The sequence below is a fragment of the Cephus cinctus genome, unplaced genomic scaffold (assembly GCF_000341935.2).
Source record: "Cephus cinctus unplaced genomic scaffold, Ccin1 Ccin1_scaffold0494, whole genome shotgun sequence".
Taxonomy (NCBI): Eukaryota; Metazoa; Arthropoda; class Insecta; order Hymenoptera; family Cephidae; genus Cephus; species Cephus cinctus.
Genome location: NW_014333166.1, coordinates 1,181,613 through 1,207,297, shown reverse-complemented (window position 1 = coordinate 1,207,297; position 25,685 = coordinate 1,181,613). Strand labels below are relative to the sequence as shown.

The 25,685-nt window shown below is 38.9% G+C and overlaps 4 protein-coding genes across 18 annotated transcripts in view; 2 read left to right on the top strand and 2 right to left on the bottom strand.

Moving 5' to 3' along the window:
- LOC107268211 (acetylcholine receptor subunit alpha-like) overlaps positions 1 to 2,774 on the top strand; it is a 103,683-nt gene extending 100,909 nt beyond the window's left edge. For all 6 annotated transcript variants that reach the window (XM_025085511.1, XM_025085508.1, XM_015740756.2 and 3 more), the window contains 4 exons: positions 919 to 1,065; positions 1,393 to 1,551; positions 1,644 to 1,893; positions 1,978 to 2,774. In XM_025085511.1, coding sequence (XP_024941279.1) covers positions 919 to 1,065; positions 1,393 to 1,551; positions 1,644 to 1,893; positions 1,978 to 2,169 — 748 coding nt within the window. In that variant the 3' untranslated portion in view covers positions 2,170 to 2,774. The remainder of the gene's footprint in view (positions 1 to 918; positions 1,066 to 1,392; positions 1,552 to 1,643; positions 1,894 to 1,977) is intronic.
- Positions 2,775 to 5,579: 2,805 nt separating this feature from the next.
- On the bottom strand, positions 5,580 to 13,459 carry LOC107268189 (aminopeptidase N). Of its 4 annotated transcripts, none has more exons than XM_015740709.2 (17): positions 13,186 to 13,459; positions 12,486 to 12,685; positions 12,004 to 12,403; positions 11,476 to 11,914; positions 11,231 to 11,401; positions 10,723 to 11,022; positions 10,441 to 10,651; positions 10,229 to 10,382; positions 10,072 to 10,153; positions 9,711 to 9,885; positions 9,381 to 9,573; positions 8,822 to 9,099; positions 8,558 to 8,742; positions 8,313 to 8,480; positions 8,095 to 8,235; positions 7,942 to 8,023; positions 5,580 to 7,868 (listed from the first exon to the last, which is right to left on the bottom strand). In XM_015740709.2, the coding sequence occupies exons 1-17, from the start codon at positions 13,232 to 13,234 to the stop codon at positions 7,719 to 7,721; spliced, it is 3,378 nt and encodes a 1,125-aa protein (XP_015596195.1). In that variant the 5' UTR covers positions 13,235 to 13,459; the 3' UTR covers positions 5,580 to 7,718. The 4 variants fall into 4 exon arrangements, with proteins under 4 accessions (XP_015596195.1, XP_015596197.1, XP_015596196.1 ...); XM_015740711.2 differs by having other exon boundaries at positions 10,471 to 10,651; positions 13,186 to 13,457; XM_015740710.2 differs by having other exon boundaries at positions 12,010 to 12,403; positions 13,186 to 13,456.
- Positions 13,460 to 15,200: 1,741 nt separating this feature from the next.
- Positions 15,201 to 25,557, top strand: LOC107268191 (aminopeptidase N). 7 transcript variants are annotated; one of them, XM_025085503.1, is made up of 15 exons: positions 15,201 to 15,331; positions 20,372 to 20,457; positions 20,532 to 20,794; positions 21,181 to 21,387; positions 21,460 to 21,615; positions 21,693 to 22,022; positions 22,097 to 22,247; positions 22,334 to 22,460; positions 22,722 to 22,827; positions 23,195 to 23,411; positions 23,518 to 23,722; positions 23,874 to 24,154; positions 24,279 to 24,484; positions 24,575 to 24,751; positions 24,821 to 25,557. In XM_025085503.1, the coding sequence occupies exons 2-15, from the start codon at positions 20,392 to 20,394 to the stop codon at positions 25,323 to 25,325; spliced, it is 2,997 nt and encodes a 998-aa protein (XP_024941271.1). In that variant the 5' UTR covers positions 15,201 to 15,331; positions 20,372 to 20,391; the 3' UTR covers positions 25,326 to 25,557. The 7 variants fall into 7 exon arrangements, with proteins under 7 accessions (XP_024941271.1, XP_024941275.1, XP_024941274.1 ...); XM_025085507.1 differs by lacking the exon at positions 15,201 to 15,331 and adding an exon at positions 15,906 to 16,037 and having other exon boundaries at positions 22,722 to 22,824; positions 23,228 to 23,411; XM_025085506.1 differs by lacking the exon at positions 15,201 to 15,331 and adding an exon at positions 15,906 to 16,037 and having other exon boundaries at positions 22,722 to 22,824; positions 23,219 to 23,411.
- On the bottom strand, positions 15,784 to 20,365 carry LOC112494413. Its single transcript, XM_025085499.1, has 3 exons — positions 19,933 to 20,365; positions 19,657 to 19,718; positions 15,784 to 19,572 (listed from the first exon to the last, which is right to left on the bottom strand). Exons 1-3 carry the CDS (start codon positions 19,940 to 19,942, stop codon positions 15,793 to 15,795), a joined length of 3,852 nt encoding a protein of 1,283 aa, XP_024941267.1. The 5' UTR covers positions 19,943 to 20,365; the 3' UTR covers positions 15,784 to 15,792.
- Positions 25,558 to 25,685: the final 128 nt, after the last annotated feature.

Below are 25,685 nucleotides of genomic sequence, written 5' to 3'. Positions count from 1 at the left end.
GGTAGCCAAGCGCTGCTACCCTTAAGCAAAGATACACACCGACTGACTGGGTCCAAGATTGAACTCCAAATATCTTCCTTATTACGTCGGGACAATTCAAACACAAATTCGAGGAAGCTCTTATACCGAAGGACCGTTCACCCTTAAAGATTACGAATGAATGTAAGGGAGGAATTTCTGTGGGGGGTTGTTAAATTGTATTAGTCTGCGAGCAAAGGAAGTAGCTGCAATTTACATGGTGTCCTGTCCGTCATTGCCAAGGGTGGGTTTAAGAAGGGTAAGAGTGAGAGAGAAAGGGATGTGGCCCTCGAAGGGTGGGATCTCCATTATAAATGGTTCCGCAAAATTTACATTCTGTTCCTCGAGCACCCTCCATTTTCTTCTGCCACATAGATACCATGCATATATAATTCATATAGGGTGGAAATTATACAGAAACACGCCACGTACCGTCCGGCGATCAGCCCGCATACGTATTACGGCAAATTGCTGGAATGAATTCGATCAACAGCTTTCGCTTCAGTTTCCCAGCCATTTAGATATTCGTTTTCCTCTACCTATCAAGGCACTCTGGAGGAAATTATCTCAATGATCCCCCCGCGAGCTTCTTGATTTTTTCATCTTCCACCTGTCGCCCCTTGTGAACTGCCAGGCTTCTCCAGAGACGATCAAAGTTTTCTACCTTCGATTGTTCCGTTTCGTGACCCTCGGACCGGGTCCTACTTGGGAATCGATAACAGAAGAATCCGGATGGCCTTTATTTTCCACGTTACTGAATGAGAATGGGAAGTTGCTCGAAGGACTTTATGTACCGAGGTCTTACGTCCTGCGATTTATTCTTCTAAGGATTTTTATCCTGTTCGTTTCAATGGTTTCCTTCATTAATATAAGCTCTTGGGTTCTTTTTTTTTGTTTCAGTATATGCGTCACTGTCGTGGTACTCAATGTTCACTTCCGTTCTCCACAAACGCACAAAATGGCACCCTGGGTCAAGAGGGTGTTTATACATATTCTTCCGAGACTGCTAGTCATGAGAAGACCTCAATACAAATTTGAGACAAATAGGTAAGACAGAGGGAACAACCTGTGGGATGATTTGTGGAAGATTCTCTCACATGTGTCTAAACTGGGACTTGGGTTTTTCGAGGGTTAACCTATCTGTTGGAAAGTCTCCAAATCTAGTGGAAAGAAAAAGAGAGTCCTGTCAGACATGAAGATTTAGAAGGTTCGACTGTTAGCTATAGCTTTGAGAACCTGATAAATCAGTTTATTGACTAACCATTAAATCCTACTGTGGTGATGATCTCTTTATCGAGCATTCTTATCGTTTGATCATTTTTTTTTTTTTTTAATATACTTCACTGAATTCCTAATTGAAATATGTTATCGCAGGTACTCATCAGGGAGGGTCTTGATGAGAACAGTAAGAGGTAAAGAGAAAACCTGCTACTATCCTTATCATCAAACTGCCCAAGAGGACAGTGATGATCATCTAACACCAAAGCGATTTCACAGTCGAGTACCATCCAAAGAAGATCTATCTCCGTCTAGGTATGCTGCTGACATTCTTTTTAACTCGTGTTTGATACCGCTGTATCAAAGATTGATTATCATCGATTTGAGTAATGTGTCAATTTTGTTAGCCTGACGGATGGGGCCAGATTTGGCGGAAGCTGTCTGATTCATGGTCCACCGTTACCCCCACTTCCGCTTCGTACGGATTGCGAGGATCTTTCTGTATCCGGTGAAGCTGTTGTAGAGGAAGTGAAGAGTCCTGTTTTAAGAAATCCACCGGCATTCTCACATTCCGGATGTCCACCGGAAGTCCATAGATCTTGCATTTGCGTACGGTTCATCGCTGAGCATACAAAGATGCTTGAGGACTCTACGAAGGTTAGCAGCATTTCTTTGAAAAATTGTTTTCCATTGATCGTTCGAAACTGATATTAATTTTGCTGAAAATTTTCTCTGTCTTAGGTCAAGGAGGACTGGAAATACGTAGCCATGGTGCTCGACCGACTATTTCTCTGGATATTCACCCTTGCTGTATTAGTAGGAACTGCTGGAATTATTCTTCAAGCCCCGACGCTCTATGACGACAGAGTCCCAATTGATAAGAAATTCAGTGAATTCGCGACTACCACTGTAGTGAGGTGTCCGCCCCAGTAGTCCACGCCCGAGCCCTGCACCGTAGAAAAAGACTAAAGAATCCACCCCGATCTCCCAGTCTGAGCGTCGCGTGCGATTACGCGAAATTTAAAGAAATTACGGCAAAAGGGCTCCGCAGAATTTATCATGAACACTTTTCACGTCTTTCGAAGCAAAGGATATCGTACGAAATTGAAAGATGATGGTTTATCTCGAAAGGCAGCACTAACGATGGCTGCCAATAAAAATGTTATCCAATACAAAGTTTACGTAGTCACGTCCACGGTGAACCTCGAACTTTGCTAATTCCAATTTGATTAAGTAAATTGATACTCAATCCGCATTGGAATTAGATTTTAATATCGTAATACATCGTATTTCATATATAAAACATAAACGTCCATCGAGACCTTACTACTGTTATCATTATCAAAGAAAATGAACCGAATGAACAGGAACGAAAAGTACAGGGGGAAAAAAAAAAGAAATAGGAACAACAACAATACCACTATTTGCCATTATAATTATCTCTAGATAGTTAACTGGAAATAAAATGGTTTGTACTCATTAATATTTCTATACGAGCGCGTAGTAATGTTACACGTACAATTTAATGAAAAAAAAAATGTATACCTATTATAGTCTGTGCTCAAATATTCGTAACAAAGCTGCCACTACGTAATCCCTAACGAAGCAGCAATTAACTAACTAATGATACTTGTATCATACTTAAAAGATGAGCCCTGTTAACGAGAAGAAGAGGGAAAAAAGGAGAATATACAGAAATGCTGACAGCCACAGCTGTGTATTCGAGAAATCGCATCGAGCACCGGAATTCTTGTTTGAGCCAAACGGAAGTCTTTTTTTCGCCGAATTATAAAAATTATCAATGATATATTGTACTCTTATAAAATCAGCAATTTCCGGTGGGAATTGATCCGATATTTGTAACATGGACGCACGCGCGTAAAAAACACTTCCGGTTGTTGGTCCGAAACCAAACGAATAGATAAATATATTATATATAAATATATGATACGTATGTTTTATACATATGCCCACTAATTGTTCCATTATTGTGACACATTTTAGGTGTCGTGTAAACCATAGAAGAATTGACATAAGAATGGTTGTAAGATCTCCTACCTACCATTAAGATTATAATGAGTTCGTTTGCACATAGTCCTAAAATATTTATATGAAGTATCCACGATGGGAATGTCCAAGTCAGAGTAGAGAATTAATTTTTCTTATAAAGTGTTGGAATTAATATTCTTTGTATATTTCAAGAAAATCTAATACTTCATTCTCACTGATGTAGCCTGAGTCTTACGCCATTATATAAATATAAATATACATATATATGTCGTGACGTGATTTTTCGATTCACGGTCACAAGGCGATTCCGGCTACCGATTCAGATAATGTTCTCGCTTTCTGGTTCCCTTCGGGTCGCCACTCTGCTCAGACGCTACGCTCTCGGGTTGATTCGTATAGTTACGCCAATGCTCTAGAAAGATTTGATATTGTGTAGTTGAGGTCGAGATGCTCGAATCTGCCGTGGGGAGATAGTCTCGACGTACCGAGTTGCCCGGCAGAGGAGATGATCCGACGGAGACGTCTCCACGGACCGGCAGAAACCCGGGTGAGACACCGGCCCCCGCTGGAGATGGGCAAATGGCTGTAGAGCGGACGGATTTATAGTTTTGATACGGTTAAGGGCAGGGGAGGAACCCTCTGACCCGAGTTAAGGACGTGGTGCCCAGCTGTCGCCCGATGCCCTGGGGAAGCGGCCGTGGAGGATCTTCAAAGTTACGTACCGATTCGCTAAGGAACGCTCTCGATTTGGTTTAAAGGGACGATTCGAGGGAGATGGAAGAGTTATCGACTATAAGGATCTCGACCAATCAGAATGATTAGTTCTCGAATTTGGCTATTTTGTCAAGGCAGTCTGCCTCAGGGCACCGACCGAGGTGTCACGGGCTGCCTCGCGCTCCCGTGCTGTCTGTTTATAGTTTTTCTAGCCGCGTTTCGATACGGTATAGAAAGTTCTCGCTCGTGTAGCTCTCGCGTTGCTCGCGTGTTCCGGAGGTGTAGTGTCGTGCCCTAGTGCAGTTCCCCGATGAGTATCCTCTGGATGCAACTCTCGGCCTTCGTCGATCACCTGCACCACCTCCGGTGAGTTCTCCCAATTTATTAATTGGTGAAGGGATTTCGATTTGATAGTGCAGATTCGTTCTGTTGCGTTCTCGATCCGTTGCTCTCTGTATTCCGCACTATCTGCCTGACTCTTACTCCGACCCTCTCTAGCTTCAACCTAACAGCCTGAGCGGCCATGCATTTCCGTAACCGTCCTGCTCATGCATCCAGTTGCTATTGCTGATTTTACGCGACCCCAAAGATCAGCACCTACAGTTGCGTTTCTTGATTTAACGCGTCCCCAAAAATCAACAGGGTCCGTTATTAAGTTATCGTCTCTTCTGATAGGTTCCGTCAGAGCTCTCATTTTGGTGGACTTGGGCCTGTTCCACCCCAACTCCCAAGTTATATCGGCTCACCAGTTCCCAGTGAAAAAAAGAATTAGCTGGTGTCCGCCTGGCTTGAGTATGCAAGAGCGAAGGATGGACGGCCGAAGGTAACGGTTGGTTAGTTCTCGAATTTTTCGTTATCGATGTCGAGTTAAGAAAAGTACGATACAATATATATGCATATTAAAGGAACGTTAAATAGTATCAAAGAATTAGGGACGGTTCAGGTGATTTTGAATTTTGTCTGATCGCGCCTCTCTAGTTTTCTTTTTTCTTTTTTCTTTTAATAATAAAACCGATCGTGCGAAACTATCGACGAGTACGAAATTACCGGTGCTTGACTCGACGCCATTACTAATCCACGTAGGATTAAAGTATTTTGTAAATACAACAAGAACATACAACAAAAAAAAGAACACATAGAAAAAAAACACTCTAGAAATAACGATAATCGATAGTACGATAAGAACAAGTAAAGCATACGAATTCTAAAGCTGATAGTTGTAGCGAATTGAACAACCGACCGCCGTTGTTCAATGCCGTAGTTCGTCGTTGATGTCAATGTGAGTCGTTATTGTTTTTCTTTAGCAATATTATCATCAATCAATATTTAATAATTATTTGCGCTTCTAACCGGCGCCCCTCGAAGTTCTGCGTTTCGCGCGTATGAAAATCGGGAAATCATAATAAGATCATTAACCATGAACAAAAATTAAGCGCCACATAAAATCATGAAAAAAAAAGATCAACGCACAGCAACAAAAAAAAACATATTAATAATTCAGCGAATCATTGTAATTTGGCAAAATAATTTTATTCTCTTAAAAAATAAAAAAAATAAATAAAAAAACGTCATTCCCCGAGAATCATCGCGATGAATTTCCTAGAAGAGAAGTCTGAAGGTAGTTGTTTATTTTTCGTTTATTAGTCTTGTGAATAGTTATTCGCGCTGTTGAAAGTTTACAGAATAATACAATATACATAATATATTTTCTTGAACAGCGGAGCGAAAACGGTCAATTCTCGAATGGGGAAACGTGGAAGATTAAAAAATTGAATAGGAGTGAGGTGACATTTGTCGACGAATCCAACGACCCGCTACCACCGGGGCAATTGTCTTTTTCACGTAAGCTGTACGATGCATAGTTGTTTCATTGTGATTTCCTAAGTTACCAAACTAACCTGCTTATTTGCACCGACCCACGAATCACCCACTACGCGAAGACTCGCGTTCGCTCGGCTGTTGAAGAAAATAGTATGTGAACCGCGAGAGAAAACGGGCGTTTGTGCCTTGTATAAAGTTGAGACTCCCTCGGCATCGCCTCGGAAACCTCAACTTTATACGCGGCGCGGAAACGCCGGTTTTCGCTCTCGGTGCACAATATACTATAATTATATAAGTACCCTGTAAATATATATTTATGAAGAATCTTTGTAATGGAGAATCAATATATATACACGCATTCACGTAGAGACAAGAGTTCCATTCACAACTGCCATGAAAGAAATGTTATTCCGTTGTACAAAGTGTTTGTCTCGCGTCATCCTCATCATCGCAGCCGAAGCGTCACGGTATCGCGTGACGTGTGACGATAAGTCCGTCACACGACACGAATACGCATTACGTAAGGCAATTCTTACAATGGCGTTGCGAGCGTAAAAAGAAGAGGTAGAGAGAGAAAAGATGCGTGAGTGAATGTTTGTGCGAAAAGAAAAGAAGAAATAATATATAAGTAGGTTAAGAACGATAATTAATTAGTAAAATTCGCGACGAACGTCGACGACTTATCCTAACGCGAATACCTAAGAAGTAGCAGTCCTGAAAACATACTAAAAGATTAATTAGCGAGTTACCGTGCATTTAGGGTAACGTTAAAAAGTTTTGTATTGTAATAAGGTTAAACGCACTGCTGACGATATGCGATTAGGAACGAGCAATCAGAAGAACAAAGTAATTTATGGCGAAGACTTCAAGGAAAGAAAAAAATAATAATAATAATTATTGACAGAGGATTTTATCGCCCGCACTGGTAACTGCACTTTATAACTGCGAGTCCCTTGACTTTTGATTATGAGATAATACAAGTTATGTAACGAAGAGCACACCTATAAAAGATTAAGAGAACATAACCTGTAAATACATTGTAAATAGGTAAAACAATTAAGACCCGCGGTTGCAAATTTTTTTACAACAAACAAATACACCTGGATGGGTGACGGTGTAAACCGGAACTAAAAAAAAATTCTGCACAGAGGCGCTAATTGAGATAAGGGTTGATTGGAGCTCGAAGGATAATTAAAAAGATCCTTGGATCGTTCGTTGGACGCATTAAAAAGAAATTGTCAAATTTGTCGTTATAAAATTTTCACGTGTAAAATCTGTACGGAGCTTAAGATCTGAAAAATGTGTCTTTTCATTTTCTGGTAGGTAGAGTCAAAGTTGTGTCAGGCTGATGAACTAAAAGTTTGTTCTTATTGTTTTGTTGGAAGTTTTGATCACGATTATCCGATTAAAGTTGATGCGCACTTCGAACGAATTTTGGAAAATTTTCTGTCCCAGGCGACTTTCCTGTCTGATGGTTTATGTTATTACGATATTGAAAATACTTAAGCGTTAACGGAATGTCGTAAAGTCACTCGAAGTAGCTTAAAGTGATGAGGTACCTCCCTCGTTAACCAATGGCTCACGTGCCCCAAGTACACCATTATGTTTAGTTTAGTGAAGTATGATATACGAATAACGACACTAATAATAACGACGATGATAGATAACGACTTACGGATTATTATTAACGTTAGAGCATTTTATGTATATCGTGAAGTTTGTTAAATATGTATAATTAATAACTGTCGTTGTAAGGTGAATTGAATTAAGAACAAGATTGTTGCTTGGTTTTGTAATCGTGCTTGACGAAAGCATTCGGAGAAATAAAACTTGTTGTCGTAGAAATTGCCTCTTGTGAACCGAACAAAGAAAAATCAGCTTTTACATTTGATATATGTATATAATGAGTTTGATGACCTAACTAGGTTTAACCGCAATTACTGTTTGTAATTTGTCAGCCACTTTTTTATTATTGGCAATGACACATTTCGCCAGGAATTCCAAGACTTTGTTCTAGCCTCGATAGTGACTATTGTATGAGCAATACTTTTTAAATCGTTATAGTACTTCTCTTTGAATGACTGCAGCTGAAATGGTATATACGTGTGTTAGACGTTGCTTGAAAAATATTTGAAAATAGGTAAATTAAGAATTACTTACGTCAAGCAGATCTTGATCACTGGCAATGGTCTCCGTGGACACGAGTACGAGCGTTCTGATGATATTAGATGAATTGTAATATCTGCAATTGGACACGTGGTTAGTTTTATATGTTAAACAAAATTTTTCTTCATTCATTTTTTTTGAAAATACCTCTCAAAAATCTGTTGCCAATTATTTCTCATGTATTCGTACGACACTCGGGATGCTACTGGTTGCTGGGCAAAGGCTTGAAGGACTGTGAGTATCTCGTTCTCCGTGAAATATTCTTTGAAAAGAACTTCTCCGAGTATTCTTGAAAGGATGAAAAATGAAAATGAAAGATGTCATAAGTCGCACTTATAAAAAAGTTTTATTTTCTGAAAACTCACGTTCGCAATATCCAAGGCACTTGAAAGCATGCCAAGGATTTTAATAAGTCGTATTTCTCCTCCGCATTAAGTTTCTCTATTGCTTTTACAAAAATATATCGCCATTCTCGCTGATCACCGTATTTCGCCATAACACAATGCACGGCTTCGCGTAAATTTCCAGATACACTAAAGTCAAGTTAATTTGTATAGTAAAATTTATATATTCGTGCTTATCAACATATCGCATTTCCGATTATACATACGTAGTTTCATTATTCATTGAGTCGTCAGACAAATTTAGTGGATAATTATTTTTCAACCAATTCAAGCATCCCTCGTGCTGAACCATAGAAGCCCATTCGATTATCATTGGAGTCAATTCGGTTTCATTAGTAGAATTCGAGGAAACTTCACTACAAAGTGGTGTTATCATATCATGTATGAATCCCTGAAAAGCAGGATAAATTTTTTTAAATTTCATCATTGCCATACGACATATATCAAAATGATATATATATTTCGTTTACTTGAAAATTGGAATATTCCATGGTGTCGTATAGGGCACTATTCAATTCTTTAATGTGTCCCCATAAAGTCAACCATGCTACTGAATTTCTTTCGTTAACACGAAAATATCTGATAATATCAAAGGCTGTTTCATAGCTGGTTAATCCAGCTCGGGCTAGACTGAAGACGTCATCAATGATAGAAGCTCTGGTGGCACTTGATATTTCTTGATGATTCGTATTGAGAACCACTGATAGCAGCTCCCAATTTTCCTTGTCGTAATTCACGCGATAGTACCCTTAGATGTAATCAAGGCCATATTAATTTGAGCATTGTTACCAACCCAACGGTATGTCTAGGGGTTGATCTAATCACCGTTACTATCGATAGGGCCAATTGGGATTGAATATGGAACCTATATGTATATTATCCAAGAATTGAAAATTTGGTGTTGCGTGAATTTACAAAGACTAAATTCTGATTAACAGAATAATTTGGAGATTTTTCATTGAAAATTTGATCAATTGGGATTGAACTATAAACGTTATTGATTACCGATAGAGTCAAGGTTTTACATACCGAATTTATCGATATTGAATATCAACCAGGATTTTTCACCAGGACGAGTGACGTCATGCAAAATCATTTCTACTTCCGGTTTGAACCAAATTCTTTTTGGCGATGACCAATTTCCGGTTTTTGTTGTGTAAGTCAGGGGTATGTACCAAAGTTGGTCGTTAGAGGCGTTTGATTGGTCGTAAAGAAATCTTGACTGTTAGAATAATAAATTTAATAGGGATCAATTTTTAAATTGATATTTTTGAAAGATAAAAGAATAAGAATAAAAAGAATAAAGAAAAAATAAAGAATAAATAAAGAAATAAAGATAATAAGAATATTCTTATTTACCTGCTGAAGCTTTACTGATCCAAGATCGTAATTTCTTGTTACGTTAATCACCGGAAATCCACTGCTGCCAGTCCAGCTTTCCATGATCTTCATGAGTGACGTGTCTTCCGGTAGATTTTTAACGTCCTCGGACATTGACTGCCAAAAGTCCGTAGGTTCTGCGTTCGCGTAGGTCCTGAAGTAAATAATTAAAATCGAATTATTGATATATATATATATAAATCGATAATAGCAAAGCTGAGAAATGCGGATTGAAATTTTAACATGTACGTTTTTTCATTTTTAATTCTATTTTTATCAGACCGATCATCGTTCCTCTATTAAGCTTTTTATTAATAAATAAAATTTTTTGTATACCGACCATCTGGAAATGAATTTCTTGTAGCCACGCTTAAATGCATTATCAGTTATGACGTTGTGCAACATACGTATCAGACATGCACCTATAACCAATCAATTTAAAATTAATTGAAGTTGAGCGTTACCGTATATAAAAAAAAAAATCAAAAATATTGTACCTTTTCTATGTAAATTTTGAATTTCTATCGAATTCCAATATACCGGATTAAATTTAAATTGCAACGATCGAGATGTTGCGTAGCCATCCGCCATCATTGCTGGTTCTTGTACTTCCGTCAGAAAGAATAATGATGACTCCAGTTCCGTATCTGTCTGAAAGTGAAGTTTGATTAAAAAAATGAACTATTCGATTTTCAGTCAAAATTTTTACATTATTTATATAATTTAAGGGTTTTCTTGCTTTTTCGAGTAAAAGTCGTTGTAGGTAGATCAAAGAACTTTCCAGAATCCAGGAACTGGTCCAGTCGTACATCGTGACGTATCCACCCAGCCATTGTTGACCAATAGAATAAATTAAGCGTTGAAATCCTCGATTAATGACGATCGACGACGAGTTTTCAGTAATATTAAAAAACGACTCTCTGTAAGGAAAGAATATAAAACAGTTGAAAACAAATTATTATCTTCCATATCAACAAAATATTTTACTTACTTAACGCTAATTAATCCAAGATTTCCAGTTTGATCTGTAATTGTCGGCAGACTAACGATATCGATTTTTGACATGGGATAATCGATCGAAAAGAAATTCATGTACAATTCCATCACTACCCTCGTCATATTGGTGACGAAATGACTTTTCGAAAGATTCTTATTTTTACCCCAAATTCTAATATCCGTATCGCCTAAAGTCGCGTTATCCATTAATTCGATATCACCAACAGCAAATGTCAGACTGTGCGGTGACAGCAATGGTGTTTCTTCAAAGGTATTCATGGTGTAGAGTGACGAGCTTAATTAAACAAACAAAAAATATTAACAACGAATAACCATCGAAATAATAATCATAATAAACAATTGAACAACTGCACAAGCATCGCAGATGCAAACTGCACCAGATGGAAGCTGGTCAAGTACACGTGATAAGAAAATCGTTAAACGAGAAACGCAGCTTGTTATCTAAAAGAGTATGCACAATATTTTCCTATCGCGTTACTTACGAGTTCACCCTAGATTTTAAAGGCGTGTTCGCAAGTACAAGTAAATTGCTCGGACTGGTAATCGACAGAGTAAATTTGGCTTTCAGATGAACGTCGTCAAAAAGTGGAAAAAAGTATCTGGCATTGGTTGGTTTGAAATGAGTAATCAGTGATCCATCGCCCAAACTGGATCTAAAAAAAAAAAGAAGAAGTAAAGAATGTAATAATAATTTTTTCAAAATAATCATTTACCAATTATTTTTTACCTATTCGCCATATTCTGAACTGGAACGCTGCCTTGTGACAATGCACTGTTATTATTATCAGTTTCATAAATTATCTCCAACGAGTAAATCCCATTTGATATTGGACTCTCTAGATACATCACGTAAATCCCATTAACGTTATCAGTCTCATTTCCCTTAAGGCGAATTTCAACAACGTCGATATCCGACTGGTCCGTATTAGTAAATTCATCCGATGCCGTAGCGCGATCTGTACTTCCGGTTTGTACGATTTTTGTCGTTTCCGTATCCAATGATACCGAGACACTCTTATCAATGGATGATAATGATGCAGCGCTTGTTGTCGATTTTGTAATATTTCTATCGGTCGAAGAATTATCTGAGAGCGTATCATTGGATGAGTCGGAAGTAGTAACATTTTCAGGATCAGCATTAGCTCCGTCCGGGAAATAAGGTGTTTCTATTGTTAGAAGAAAAGAAAAATATGGTAAAACTACTTAAAAATGTTTCAAGTCGAATAGAATCCAAAAATCCATAAATGTTTGTTACCAGTACCGCTTTTCGAGTTTTCCATTAATTCCGATGTCGTGTTTTCGGTATTCTCCAAAGCGGAAGTACCCGATCCTGCTGGAACGTCTTCTTCTGTGGGATACCGTCTGTTTCTATGACTACGTATCTCAGTTTTCGTAGCATTTAATCGAAGTAATTTACAATTTTTAATCGTCATATCTTTAGCATTGAATGTCAAATGATCCAACTGGTCGCTCGAGTTCTGTTGCAATTTTATGACTACCAGACCTTTGATCTTAGTGATTACCTCCCCATTGAAAACTGGTGCCAACTTCAATTCGTACTTCATTGGTACGACGTTTGGGGATAAAGTAAATTTTTCAGAAATATTACCATCCATGTCGTCATCCTCTACAGCGAGAACAGGGTGATCATTTACCTGATTAAACAAACAAAAATGTACACTAAGTTAAATTAAATTGTAAAAAATAATGTCAGACATACTTCGTAAATGCACTTACTTCCTTCTTTGAATATAAACTGATATATGCACCAGCGAATCCAGCGACAATTATTCCAACAACAACAAAGACAATAATGAGCAAAGCTATTTTATGTGATAAGAAACAGCCACCTTTTCTTTGATATTTAATATTGTTGAGATTCGGCTCAGCGGTCATGAACTCTGACCTGCTACCTGTAAATTGGTCCATATTGGCAGCTGTAAAAAAAAATATAAAGCTGCTTTTCTTCCCATATAATCGAAACTCTTACATATGTATATACTTTTTTCAGGTTACACGTAAGAGTTTAAACTGACCAAAAACTGTATATTAAACGCACTAAAAATTATCCCACGTAAACGCACCGCAGTTCAATTAGCAATGATAAAAGGAAAACAAGAGAATTTTACATTCGACGTTGAAGAATTTCCATTGGCATTAACAGTCCCGCTCGTAAAATTTAACTGTGACGATTTCAAGGTTTCCTTACGCGAATCACTTACGCAATGCATTCTTAGTGTTCATCTAGAAGTACTCGATTTGAATGGCACTAGCGCTACAGTCAAGATTTCAAAAAACTAATTAAAAAAAAACTGCATCAAAATATGCAGTTGCCTCTATACAACGAATATAACAAAAAAAATGTTTTTATCAAAATAAAATAATATTCAAAATTATTTGAATAATAAACCTGTTACCAATATCAAGCGTGACTCACAATTTCTTCTGGCCCAAGGTTCCCAAGTGCTTACAGATCCTCGTCTCATCTCCCTTATCACTGGATCCCTTTGATAACTGTTCACCGAACGATGATATTATATACAAAAGAAACGACTGAAAGCGTCCTATGAATAAGTGTAAATTTGCTATAGAAGGTAACCACTTTCTGCCAGTACAAACAGGTAGAGTGCAATTAGTCCTCTCTGTCGGTGCACTAGGTAGATGCAGTTCCCGTCTCATAAGTCTACCCCACTCTACCCCTCATCCTCGTCACCACTACCAGTCATATCTTCCATAGTATTTGTATAACTGTATTGTTTCAATGCACAGCCATCCCCTACCTGGTGCACCTTCCTCCGGATGACTGTGACTTAATCTTAAAGTTGACTTTTTAATACCGTGCATAATGCACTGCGACTATTCGTTATCGGTAATCGGTAAAACACCCCGATGGAATGCACCGGTTTGTTCTCTGAATCAGATACGGTATTTTTATTTTCCAAAACCTTTAAAGTCATTACACACGAAGGATGCATTGGGAAAATAAATTTTTTCGGCAGTGGGACCTACACGCGTTAATGCATCGTTATGATGACGTAACAAGGTCACATATGTGGACTGCGACAGCGAATGTTGGAAAGAGTGAGAGGAGGAAGTAGATATGCTATATTTACGTGCATTACATATGAGGAGGACAGTAAGATCTATTATGAAGCGTAAGTAACGACTACTTCCTGCGACTGTACTCCATAGAGACGAAGAAAAAGAATTTGTCAATGGAAATAAAATACAGAATGAATAAACGAATGAATGAATCTTAAATGACGATAACGAGGTCAGTTAATAACTGGATGCTTCGTAGGAATAATGTTTAAATTGAATACATCGTATAGGTAACATATGTAAAAAACATTGTCTCTCGGGAATATTCGAATTATTTTATTTTTTAGTAATTTAATAATTCTATGGGTCTGCTTTGAGGTCTTTGGTCCAGAGTACGAAAGTTATTGATCTTGACGCTGCACGTGATAACTCGTGGCGATAAGTTGCATATAAAGTTATCAATATCAATTTTAAATTTTCCGCCTTGAGAGCATAGGGTATAATGGCGGAGTCAAGCTTGTTCTCGTGGTGGCAGAAGTTGGCGCCACTGTAGACTAGACCAGTGCTGCAAAATCGTGGGATATGTCACTTGCGACGGATTTTTTTCTAGAACCTCATAGACCTGCGCATAAATATGTGGAATATCCAGCAACGCTGGTTTCAATCATCTCATAATTGGTCGTTTGTTGCACAACTAGGTACGACCTTTGGTATTTCGACATTGTAGTTATTGTCAGACTTCTTACTTTGCCTTCCCGTACATCTTCTCGCACGTTGTGATCAATTTGTTATTGACATTATGGGAAAAGCAATTTTCAAGATTCGACAGCATTGTCTTGTTTGACATTTGACTGTTGTTGTTATATGCAAATAAATATTATTGTCCCGCATGACATAGGTATTGTATAAATTGACAGTAGCATAATCATATACGAGCATGCATCGCACATTGTACAGTCTGTGGTGACGAATATTTGAAACATAGGAAGTGCACTTGAAAATAAAAAAAAAATTACAGTAAATGCGCATTGCATGCATCATAAACATGTGTACATGTTGTATCTACTGGCAATGCATTTGCAAATCTCAAAAACAAATGTACCATGTATGCATGTTACACAATTTTGTCTTAAGGGATGTCAATAGGCAAATCACTGGTTAACGATTGATACAGCAGCAAAGTGTCGGTAACTGGTACCACTACGTAGGATTCATCCCATTCATGTCTGATTGGCCATTGACGCTGCTTCTTGTCATACGTCGCTCACGCGCTTAGATCCTTTCATTATGGCCTATCGAGAATTGGATAATGACTCATCGAGACGATTACCCTTATGCCAAGTGGCCTAAGTGGAATTCCGTGCTTCGACTTCGGAACTTTTGCGTCACGAGATACCTTGTTTTTTTAAGTGGGAACACATCCAACAGGACCTTCATCTGGCACTCTGAATATCCGAGTAGTCAGTAGGCAAACGACGCTGCATCATCGCAGGTGATTTTTTCATCGACAAGAAAGATTGTGTACATCGGATCAAAATAAGGTAAGACAACCCCTTAGATGGGGTAAGGTGGAAATTATTTCGTACAGGCTATATGAATAATTAATGTTTTCGCCTTATTCTAATGATTTATTAAACATTCCATACAAATTTAACGCACAATACACACATTATCTCCTAAGTTTTTGAGTGTTTATATACTGAAAAGTGTTATTGAGATAAGTGTTATTACCTATCTTACATAAAAAATTAAAGATCCTAAAAAAAATACAAGAACCTCATTTACTTGTTGATTCTCTATTATTACGTTCGTGAAATATTACTGAGTAGTAGTGATCTGATTTTCAAATAATAGTAGGATAAACATAAATCTATTGCGCAAGATCATAATAATATTACAGTAAACAATTTTCTAAACTTTGATGTTTACCAAAACATCTTAACTTGTGTCTAACGAATATTACCTGATATCAATCAGTGTTAACAGTGCTTGTATCCGCCATCTAATAGCGGTTATTGCTGGTATCGCTCGTGCCGCTGCTTGCCGAGAATATTTGACTTCCCTTGCTAGAGAATCGCCCGCGGATCCCGATGACGGAGTACCAAAGTTTCCTCGTGGCAGGATCACACACAATGAAGAAGAGGAATAGGACGAATCCTTGAAGCGCAGCCGTAATGCAAAAAAGATAAGAAAATATCAATCCAGCCCCCATTTTGGCAAAAACACCAAAGAGCCAGGTGATACCAAGTAAGAAGAAAAGCATAATACCTAATCTAAATTGTGCATACACCAGAGTGGTATCATTTTCAATGCTAGGATTGCATCTGGTGGTTCTGAGAAGACTGTGCATGACCCTGAGGAAGAGTATGACATTAAGAAGAATGACAATGCATACCGGTAAGAGAAGACCAATATACTGAGCCATGCCAAAAACTTGACAGATACGTATATTAACACCAGCTGGTGGAAGATAAGCTTCTGGATCAATGGCAACGACTATGCTGACTATTAAAAATGGCAGTCCCCAAGCAAAGGCGGCAGCTTTCAGAAGAAATCTAGGTGGCCTAGTGACGCCAAGGACAATGACGTATCTCTTGAACTGCAACCAGGCCGTAACCAGCATCCAAGAAAATTCCGCCAATATGGCGTAGTGCAAGAGTATACCGACTACGATGCAGGGGATCGGATAGTTAACTGAGTCCACTAAGGGTATAGCACCAATGACAAACTTCTCCAAGCCCAAAGCTAAGGACAGCTGTATGAGGACCTTCGTTCCTGGCTTCTTGCGCCAGGACTTGAAGATGAAGGCTGTTATCAGTATACCAAAGACACCAATCATGGATAGCACACATCCTATTACCGTTATCACCTCCAGGGCCTCCTCGTGCTGGATCGATATTGTGCCGGCTTTACTTTGTGCTACCGTATTGTGTCCCAGGACCAACTGAGCGAAGTGAGTCAAGTGAGAGCAAAGACAAATGTTCAATTCACCAGATGCGTCACGCGTCCTGCCCGCATTTTGACATCCTTCCTCCGACCACGCACTGTACGACGAGACGGGTGAGACTCCTACGTACTCGAAATCCCAAAAGGCACAAGTCTCTGAATTGCGCACTGTACCTGTCAGTGGTTTGAATAGCAGTGGTATCGGTATCGGTAGATTCCTACCATATCCCGGAATGGAAACACTGACTACTCGACTGTCCACAAAATTAGTATCCGCTGTGTAAGCACTGTTGAAGACCAGGTCGCTGTAGAAGAGCGTCACTATGACGCGAGATGCGTTAAAAGCCGTTGAATTGTTCTGAGTGAAGTTTGACGCCGATGCTGTGACTGTACTGGCGTTCAGTAGGCTCCGAGGAAGCCACGTTGCTACTTCAACGTCACCCAGAAGACCAATTCCCTCTATGACGTTATCCGCGTACAAAGGAACAACCGTGTAGCTCATGAAGTTCTTGTGATCCTCGTTACTCGAATTTTCCGTTTTACGTAAAAGCGCAAGTCCCGTTACGTTGCTGACAGTTGGATCGGAAATCTGCACTATCAGGTGCGACGTTTCTATCAGTATCAAGCCATCCTCCCGCAGAAGAATGTCCGCGCTGATATTCGTTGCTGCTGTGTCCAGCATCGTGCCTAGAGAATCCAATAGGACGTTCGTGGAATTTAGTACTTGCGACTTCTCTATAACCTCCTTGTCCATGCCCATGACTTTGTCCAGTATCGAGGTGAATCTGTAAATGTCTTCTAGGATCACTTCGCTATTATCGTACTTGGCCTCGTGCTCTGTTATCAGGGCCAAGTAATACACGTCAGCCGGTGTCAATTGGTTAGCGCTCTCAACAATTTCTAATATTTCATGAGCAATATCGGGGTCCATGGGTACAGTTTTGCCAATCACTGTTCCACTGATCTCGTACAGCCTCCGGGTTCTTTCTGACGCGCCGGATGTACAGGATCCTGATGGTTCTGCCCATGAGCCACCACGTATGTAATTGCCAATACAACTTCTGTAAATAGGAACACCCGAGGAGTCCAGACACATCTTCTGAGAAACTGCGCTCGAGCCAACGTATGTAAACGGCCATATCATCTCCTGCGTCCCACTTCCGGTTCTCGACGCGGGACACCCGTCGCAGCTACGTAAATATTTGAACCTATAGACATTGGGATACATTGACGCTAATAAACGAAAGACACTTTCTGTTATTTTATAGGCATCCGACAATGAAAATTTCGAGGATTCCTTATCGTCCAGTTCCTTGATGGTCACGTGAAACAAAACGGTTACGTTTCCATCGGCAGTCACGTCAAGGACCTCCATCGCTCTTATGTCCTTTACGAGAACATCAGGCGTAGCGTCCTTGACGTCCTTGGCTAGCTTCTTATACATTTTTGGAAACGTCGGATCGCAGCTTTCGACGTTATCGCAGGCATCCATTATCTCCAGAGATAAAGCGAACATGTACCCGTCAAGTTCCTTGTAAGCTATCACGTGCTTGGTCGTGATCAATTCGTTTGATAAACTGTGACCTTCGCATACGTAGTACCCAGGCCCTTGGTCGCTCAGGTCTACGCTGTAGATTGTTTTATGCGTTTCAAAGTTCAAAGTCACACGATCCTCAAAGTCGATGTCCGGTTCTATGTCTTTAGCCGTCCAGCGCATCTCCCATTCTTCCTGCAACTCGACTGTTCTCACGAAGTCGCCATTTGCATTGGTGAAGCATCGCACGCCTGGGTCCGTATACGACTCCGTCCAGAGTCCGTCCTTTCCGTAGACGGTCAACAACAATTGTTCCTCGTCCGGATAGAATCTCAGACTGAACTGTGCGCTTGGATAACTCGGTGTACCCATCTCACAGAATATACAGTGCAGGGATACATTAGAATTTAAATTTGAGATCTGACCCTTGGAATTGATCGCCATTGTGTTACTTCGGTATCTACCGTCTCCACCGATCCAGCAGAAATCATCCCTATCGATTTCCCGCTTTCTGGCCAGACCTGCGAACAGTCTGCTCACAATTGGACTATTGATCTGCGCCGTGGTGCACTGCTGAATGGCATTCTTCCACGTGATGTCGCGTGAATTTTTCATCAATCGAAAACATCTGTCATCACCCGGTATAGGCGATGCTACATATTTCGGTGGGCATGCACCCCTTGGAAAATAATTCTTTTCAACCAGACACAAAAACGGATGCTCCACTTCACAGCTCTCTGGCTTTATGGTTATTCCACTGGACACGTCAAGGATCAGGCAGCGTCTCGTTCGATTCCCGTACGTGATCTCGATTCCATCAGGAATCTTTATCCTCGATCCCCAATTCTCGCCAGGTGTCTGCCACAGTAATGGACCAAATACGTCCAGCCTCATTACTGGCAACCAGACTACCCTGACTCTTCGACGTTTTAAATGATTTGCAATGGCGCTAAAAATTTCCTTGTCAATTTTTCGTCCTTCGATGCTGAAACGACACGTACTCGACCACATGCTCTTCGATAGACCAACGCAGACGTAGTCATTAGCGTTATTCTCATTCTTTAACATGACTACGTGGTAACCTGGTGGACAATATTTCTCTTCGAATCTTGGCGACGTGTAGGCACATTCTGGACTTTTTCTTGGTCGCCATTTTTCTGCGCACTCTCTGGTAATCACTTGCATTCCTTCTGATAGACACAGAGGATCGGAGTAGACCGCCATTGATGATGGTGACTGCGGCCATTTTGGTACTACAACGTTCCCTTGTATGGAGTCTACTTTGGATTCTTCTTCGGGACACTAGAAGAAGATGATTTTTATATTTACGTTTCCTTGGACGTCAATGTTATTTATCTATTTTATTTTTTTATTATAACCACTCACCAAACTCCCCTCGATTTTTCGGGCACCGAAGCACAATCCGAAAAGCACTAGGAAGAGGTTTCCTGCACAAAAAAATTGATTCAAATTATAGCTACAAATTTGGGTGATTATCGTACACGCGTATATACTGTCTACAAATATTCACAGCACTGATTAACCGATTGATCTCAACGATTATTGTAGAATAGACTTTTCTTTTCGAATATTGTAGCGAATTTTGTCAACGCAACTGTTTTGTTGAAATTATCATGTTTATTAATTAAAATTGAGCATAACCTGGTATCATGGTAATAATTGCTGTGTAAGCTTGCTAAGCACCGAGAGCGTACTAACTTTTGGGTGTCTATCCCACGTTACTCTTATCTAATGAATATCTCTCCCTCTAATCCTATTCTAAACAGACGCATGTGTTGTACCGGTTGACTCGCGAACTGGCAAGTCCTAGTCAAGCATCTTGATAGAAAGGTAGATTGGGATCGTTGCCCGATTTAAGAGTTGGAACTAGCGTCAATGATAGAAAAGAAGAAATAATTAAGTAGGCAAATAATCAAACTACAATTTGGGATACAAGGCTCGACATCCTCAAACTGATATTATTAACATACTACAATGCTATTGAGATCACCAAAATGAAGAAAAAACTTTTTTTGTGATTGATGTCAATTTTTCGTTTTAGTCAAAATCCTCCTTCGCTTACCCTTCCTTTTTTTTACAGTGTCCATACAATTCTTCATTATGAGGCGTCTGGCCTTCATCACGGGCATCCTGCTCATCCTGACGTTATTGAACAATCCGTCAAACGTAAGTAAGGAGATGAGAAAGATTAAACAATCCTTATTTCACTGGTCCGATTAAATTTGTCATTTATATTATAGGGGCTGGCCAAGGTAAAACGGAGCGTCGATCTCAATGACGTGTATCAGTACCAATCACGGCAAAATCGATTGCCCAAGGGATTACGACCAACCAGCTATCGACTGGAAATTGAACCGTCGATATACGAAGCCAAGTTCAAAGGACGTGTCAGAATTAATATCACTTGGACTGATACCAGTGACAGAATAATTCTAAATGCTCATCCCGACCTGGCAATAGATGGTTCAGGGATTAAAGTTAAGGAATTAGGTGTTGATGAAAGGTTAGTACACTGGGTAATTAAAATTCAACCCTTTGATTTTTTTTTCATATTATTTATTCTATCATGCATAATTTAATTTGAGCGAATATAGATGAGTGCTGTCATTTATGACAGTCTTGTCGAGTGTTAACAATAATTTGTTTGATCACGAGTGTCAGACGTTTACTTATAGTCTGCATATTTAGCAGCGTGATCATAGTTTATCTGTGTTAGGTGATAATGAGGTAAAGATAATCTTGATCCGCTGTCGGTGCTCTGATATACAAAATTTTAAGTGGTGGCACTCGGTTAAAAACAAATTTTGCCTATTAACCAACTAAAAGTGTATTGATTAAAAAAACAATTGACACTTTGGTATCATCCCAGCCATTCTTGTTTTTCTTTAGAAAAGACATCATCACACCGGCTACTGGAATAAATGTGGCTGGAACTACACACAACGCTAAGAAATCGTGGTACGTCATAGAATTGGAGCAAATGTTGAGAAATGGAACTAAATGTGAAATAGACATGAAGTTCACTGGTAACATCACGACAAATAAAACTTCAGGTCTCTTCAGACGAGAATACGTCGATTCCGCTGGAAAGAGTCAGTGGGTATCTGATGTAAAAATATATTTCATTAAATTATATTGTTGTACATTATAATACATCTTTTATTGCAGCATGGTACTCGGTACATATTTTCGTCTTGACAATGCCCAAAACATGTTTCCATGCTTCGACGAACCACCGTACAAAACTAAATATCAGCTTAGTGTCTTGAGACCGAAAAATATGACGGCTCTATCGAACACAGAACTTGACAGAAGTACAGATGCGTAAGTACAAGTTGACAAGTTGATAAGTTAGTACGAATTGATTGTACCTTATAAAAACAAAAATGTATTTATTAAAGTCCCGGTAAGCCAGACTTCGTCTGGGACCATTTCAAGGAAACGCCAGAAATGTCAACGTTCCAATTGGCACTGGCTATCACGGATTTCGAGAGCATCAGTCCAACGAAGATGGTCAATGAGATGAACGGTACAAGATTGAACGTTAAAATCTGGGCTCGTAAGGAATACATCGATTCGTTGAAAAACGTGCCGGATAAGGTGGTGGAAATAATAAATTATCTGCAAGATTATTTCAATTGCTCGATCGGTCTTCCTAAGCTTGACCTAATGGCCATGCCATTTTATACTGCTACCAAATCATCTGACAACTGGGGTCTCATGTTCTTTAAGTAATAATTATTTTTATTTATGTATTTTACTGATAATTAAACTATATGCTATTAAGTGTACTTTTAATTTACAGAGAGAGCGAACTGAGCGGTCATCAATTATGGAACATTGCTTATGAATTAATTTATCAATGGATTGGCCAATACAGGACGCCATTCCGTTGGAGCGACGTCCCAGTCAATAAAGCATTAAATTCTTTCTTGGCGTCCATGACCACAGTCGACGTCAGTAATCATTTAATTATTTAATCAACGAACCAAAAATCATATACTGTTATACTCGATATAATATTTCACATTAATGACAACAGATCAATCCAGACGAAATGAATGGAAAGTGGCCAATGACTGTCCTCTATTCTCTCTACTACGAGTTTGGAAAAGTTTTTCCATTCTCGAGAGTCGCCGGAATACGCGAGGAGGCAAAATCTGCCAAAAGTATGTAAAAAATTGCACAATTATATCCACAGTAAATAACTTCACGATTTTCATCAAAAGTTCATAACGTATTATTTTCTGCGTTAAATTCAAACTCTGTTCTTATCTGCTACATTATCGTATGACTCATTTGTGTATATATCGCGTATTCTCGTGCCATGGTCATAAGATTGGTTTACACGTTTCCACCTAAGTGATACATAGTCTTGTGAACTGTTGTTGCGTGAGCGTAAATACGTGACGTCACTTTTACTCTTACAGCCGAGCTAATCTTTCGGATGTTCAGCTACACGCTCGGGAAGGATCTCTTCCGCAAAGGGGTGCGACGATTCGTTCAGCAAGAGAACCAGGAACAGTCGGAAGAGTAGTAATGCCGTTACTGGTCAGCCGGGAAGCAATTAATAAAAATTCATCGATGCACAGTGACGAAGAAATAAAATGTAGAATCTACAACATAATCTTGATAAAAAGCACAATAGCATTTGCCCATTATCAATATTAACAGTTGCTATTGCGTCACTTTAAGAATGCCATTATTTATTGTCGGTAGAGCCACGACGCTAGAGTCTAATATCTACGGGATTATTTTGTCGAAAATATTTATTTCTTCGGGCAAAAGAAGTTTTGACAATTTCACTCTCGCTCGATTGTATAATATTTGGTACTGTTTTGTAATCGTATTTTTGTTTTTGGTTTCCGGCTACTATTTACACGATGCCCTCTTAATCACGTAGCTCGACTAATCGTTACTGGCTAAGTTTAATTAGGACTCCAAGGATCTTCTTTGCTGATGATATATACAGCAGACTTAACGATGTAGCCAACGAGACCAACAATCTACCGGAAGGACTCACCATCAATGAAATTGCAGCGCCTTGGATTGGAAGAAATAGAGTACCGTTGGTTACTGTGACACGTGATTACGAAGCCGGAACTATGATGTTCAGTCAGGTGAAAATTTTTTAAATAATTTTCTATACTGCGAATTGTATATAAATAAATTATGCTACTAGCTGAGCTAATCAACGATTACGGAAACACGTTGCATATTTTTCAGAAAGTCTTTCTGCGAGAAACATCTTCCCGTGTTGTAGCAAAATCAAATTACGAATGGGACATACCTATAGTGATGCTTCCTCAGGATAACCTCAATTTTAGTAACACAAAACCTGTCGCTTGGATGACCAAAGGAAATGGCAACTTGACGATACATGACATCACTGACAAGAATTCTTTCATCATTGTGAATCCTGAAGAGATTGGTATAGAGTTCATGATTCTTATTACACTTATGTGACGTGGAACGTCGCGACTCGTCTATGAGAACGCTTGTTTTTATTCTTATGAGAAAGATATAACTTCTCAAGATTATACTTGTGGTTAATCAGAGATTTTTGTTTTTTATTGACGCAGGCATGTTTCCGGTGAATTATGATTCCTGCAACTGGAAGATGCTGGCGGAGTTTCTGCAAGGACCAAATCGCCAGATGATTCCCGTTTTGACAAGAGCAAAATTACTTCACGACGCTTGGAATCTCGCTTACGGCGGGGAATTGTGCTTTGAAACTGCATTGAACATGACACATTTTTTGAAAAATGAGAGAAGTCACGTGGTGTGGGAACCATTGTTCACGCTGATCGATCACGTCGGAAGACGCATCGAAGGTGTTAGCGACGTTTATGCTAAGTTTGAAGTGAGTTTACGAAGGAAATAGATACGTTAGGATTCATCTTGACTATGGATTTATTAAAAATTCAGATTCCATTTTTTTAAATTACTTAAAAATGTAAACTTTAATATTTTCATTCTTGCGATAGGTATATATTCGCAGCTTACTGGAACCACTTTATGAATATCTTTTGGAAAGTTCGAAAAGTTATCGCGAAGAACCGTCTTGGATGATTCATATGAAAGGTTTGACGAAGAATTTCTTGTGTCGCGTTGGATATCAGTCCTGCATACAGGAAGCACGTGAACAATTCAAAAAATGGATGGACAGTGAGGAGCCAGATAAAGGAAATCCGTTAGTAATTTAAAACAGAAAATTAATCCTGAAACCTTCGAGAATCTAATACAATGAAATTAAACAATACACATATTACAAACATTACAGGGTTAGCAACGAGTTTATCTGTCCAGTCTTCAAATGGGGCACAAAGGAAGAATGGGAATTTGGTCTTCAACGTGTCATCAATTTCCCTAAAAATTCCTTGGAGCGGAAACAAAGTGAACGAACGTACCTCCTAAAGACATTAGCAGGATGTACCAGAGATCTGTTAAGCATTGAAAAGTAAGTAATAGAAAATTCAAAAATAGTTGTCTAGAAAATTCTGATTATTATTTTCTCTTTTTGTTTTAGACTTTTAAACATGACATTACTAGAGGAAAACTCGCATTTTACAAACTCTGATATTCAGTTGGTCCTAAGCATGCTGACCGGAAGTGCAGGTGGTTACCTCACTCTATATCATTTCCTTAAACAAAATTGGAACGTTCTAAAAGAGAGATACAAGGACGATAAACATTTATGGGATGGAATCGTTAGTTCTGCTACTTCAAACTTTAATACTCAAGAAGGTTACGATTTGGTTTCTGGACTCCACTGCTTATCTAAGCAAAGCGGGTTGGACAGCGCCAATTGGATAATTGAGGATGCATTAAAAAATATTTTAGAGGAAACGAAGTGGAACGAGAAGAATTTAAAGGTTATCAATTCCTGGCTTACGGACAATTTGTCCAAAGATTTATTGGACTCTATCGATGCCGCTAATATTTCTCATACTATTGACAATCCTCATTACCCCTTAGTAATCCTTAGTACTCCTACTCCATGTATCACTACTATACAACCGATTGGTGGTTAAAAATATATTTAATCGATGTCAGGTCAAAAATTTTTATATAATAATATATACGAAAAAAAAAGAATAAGAATTGAAATGAAAAAGTCGATTAATTATATGCTGTTGTAATTGTACACTAATAGAAAATAAGAATGAAAACCATGTCGATACTTGATCGATTATTTCAATTTGATGTCTATGTCAGTGAGGATATTTTTTATAAGGAATTTTATTAAAAATCAATGAAAAGCTATTAAGCTAAATCTGATTTATTTAACTTTTTCAAATGCAAATATTACAACAGAAGGATGGTAGTTATATAATGCGCTGCACGAGCATATAAACATAAATCTGGAATATAAAGAGAATAATAGTCAACAC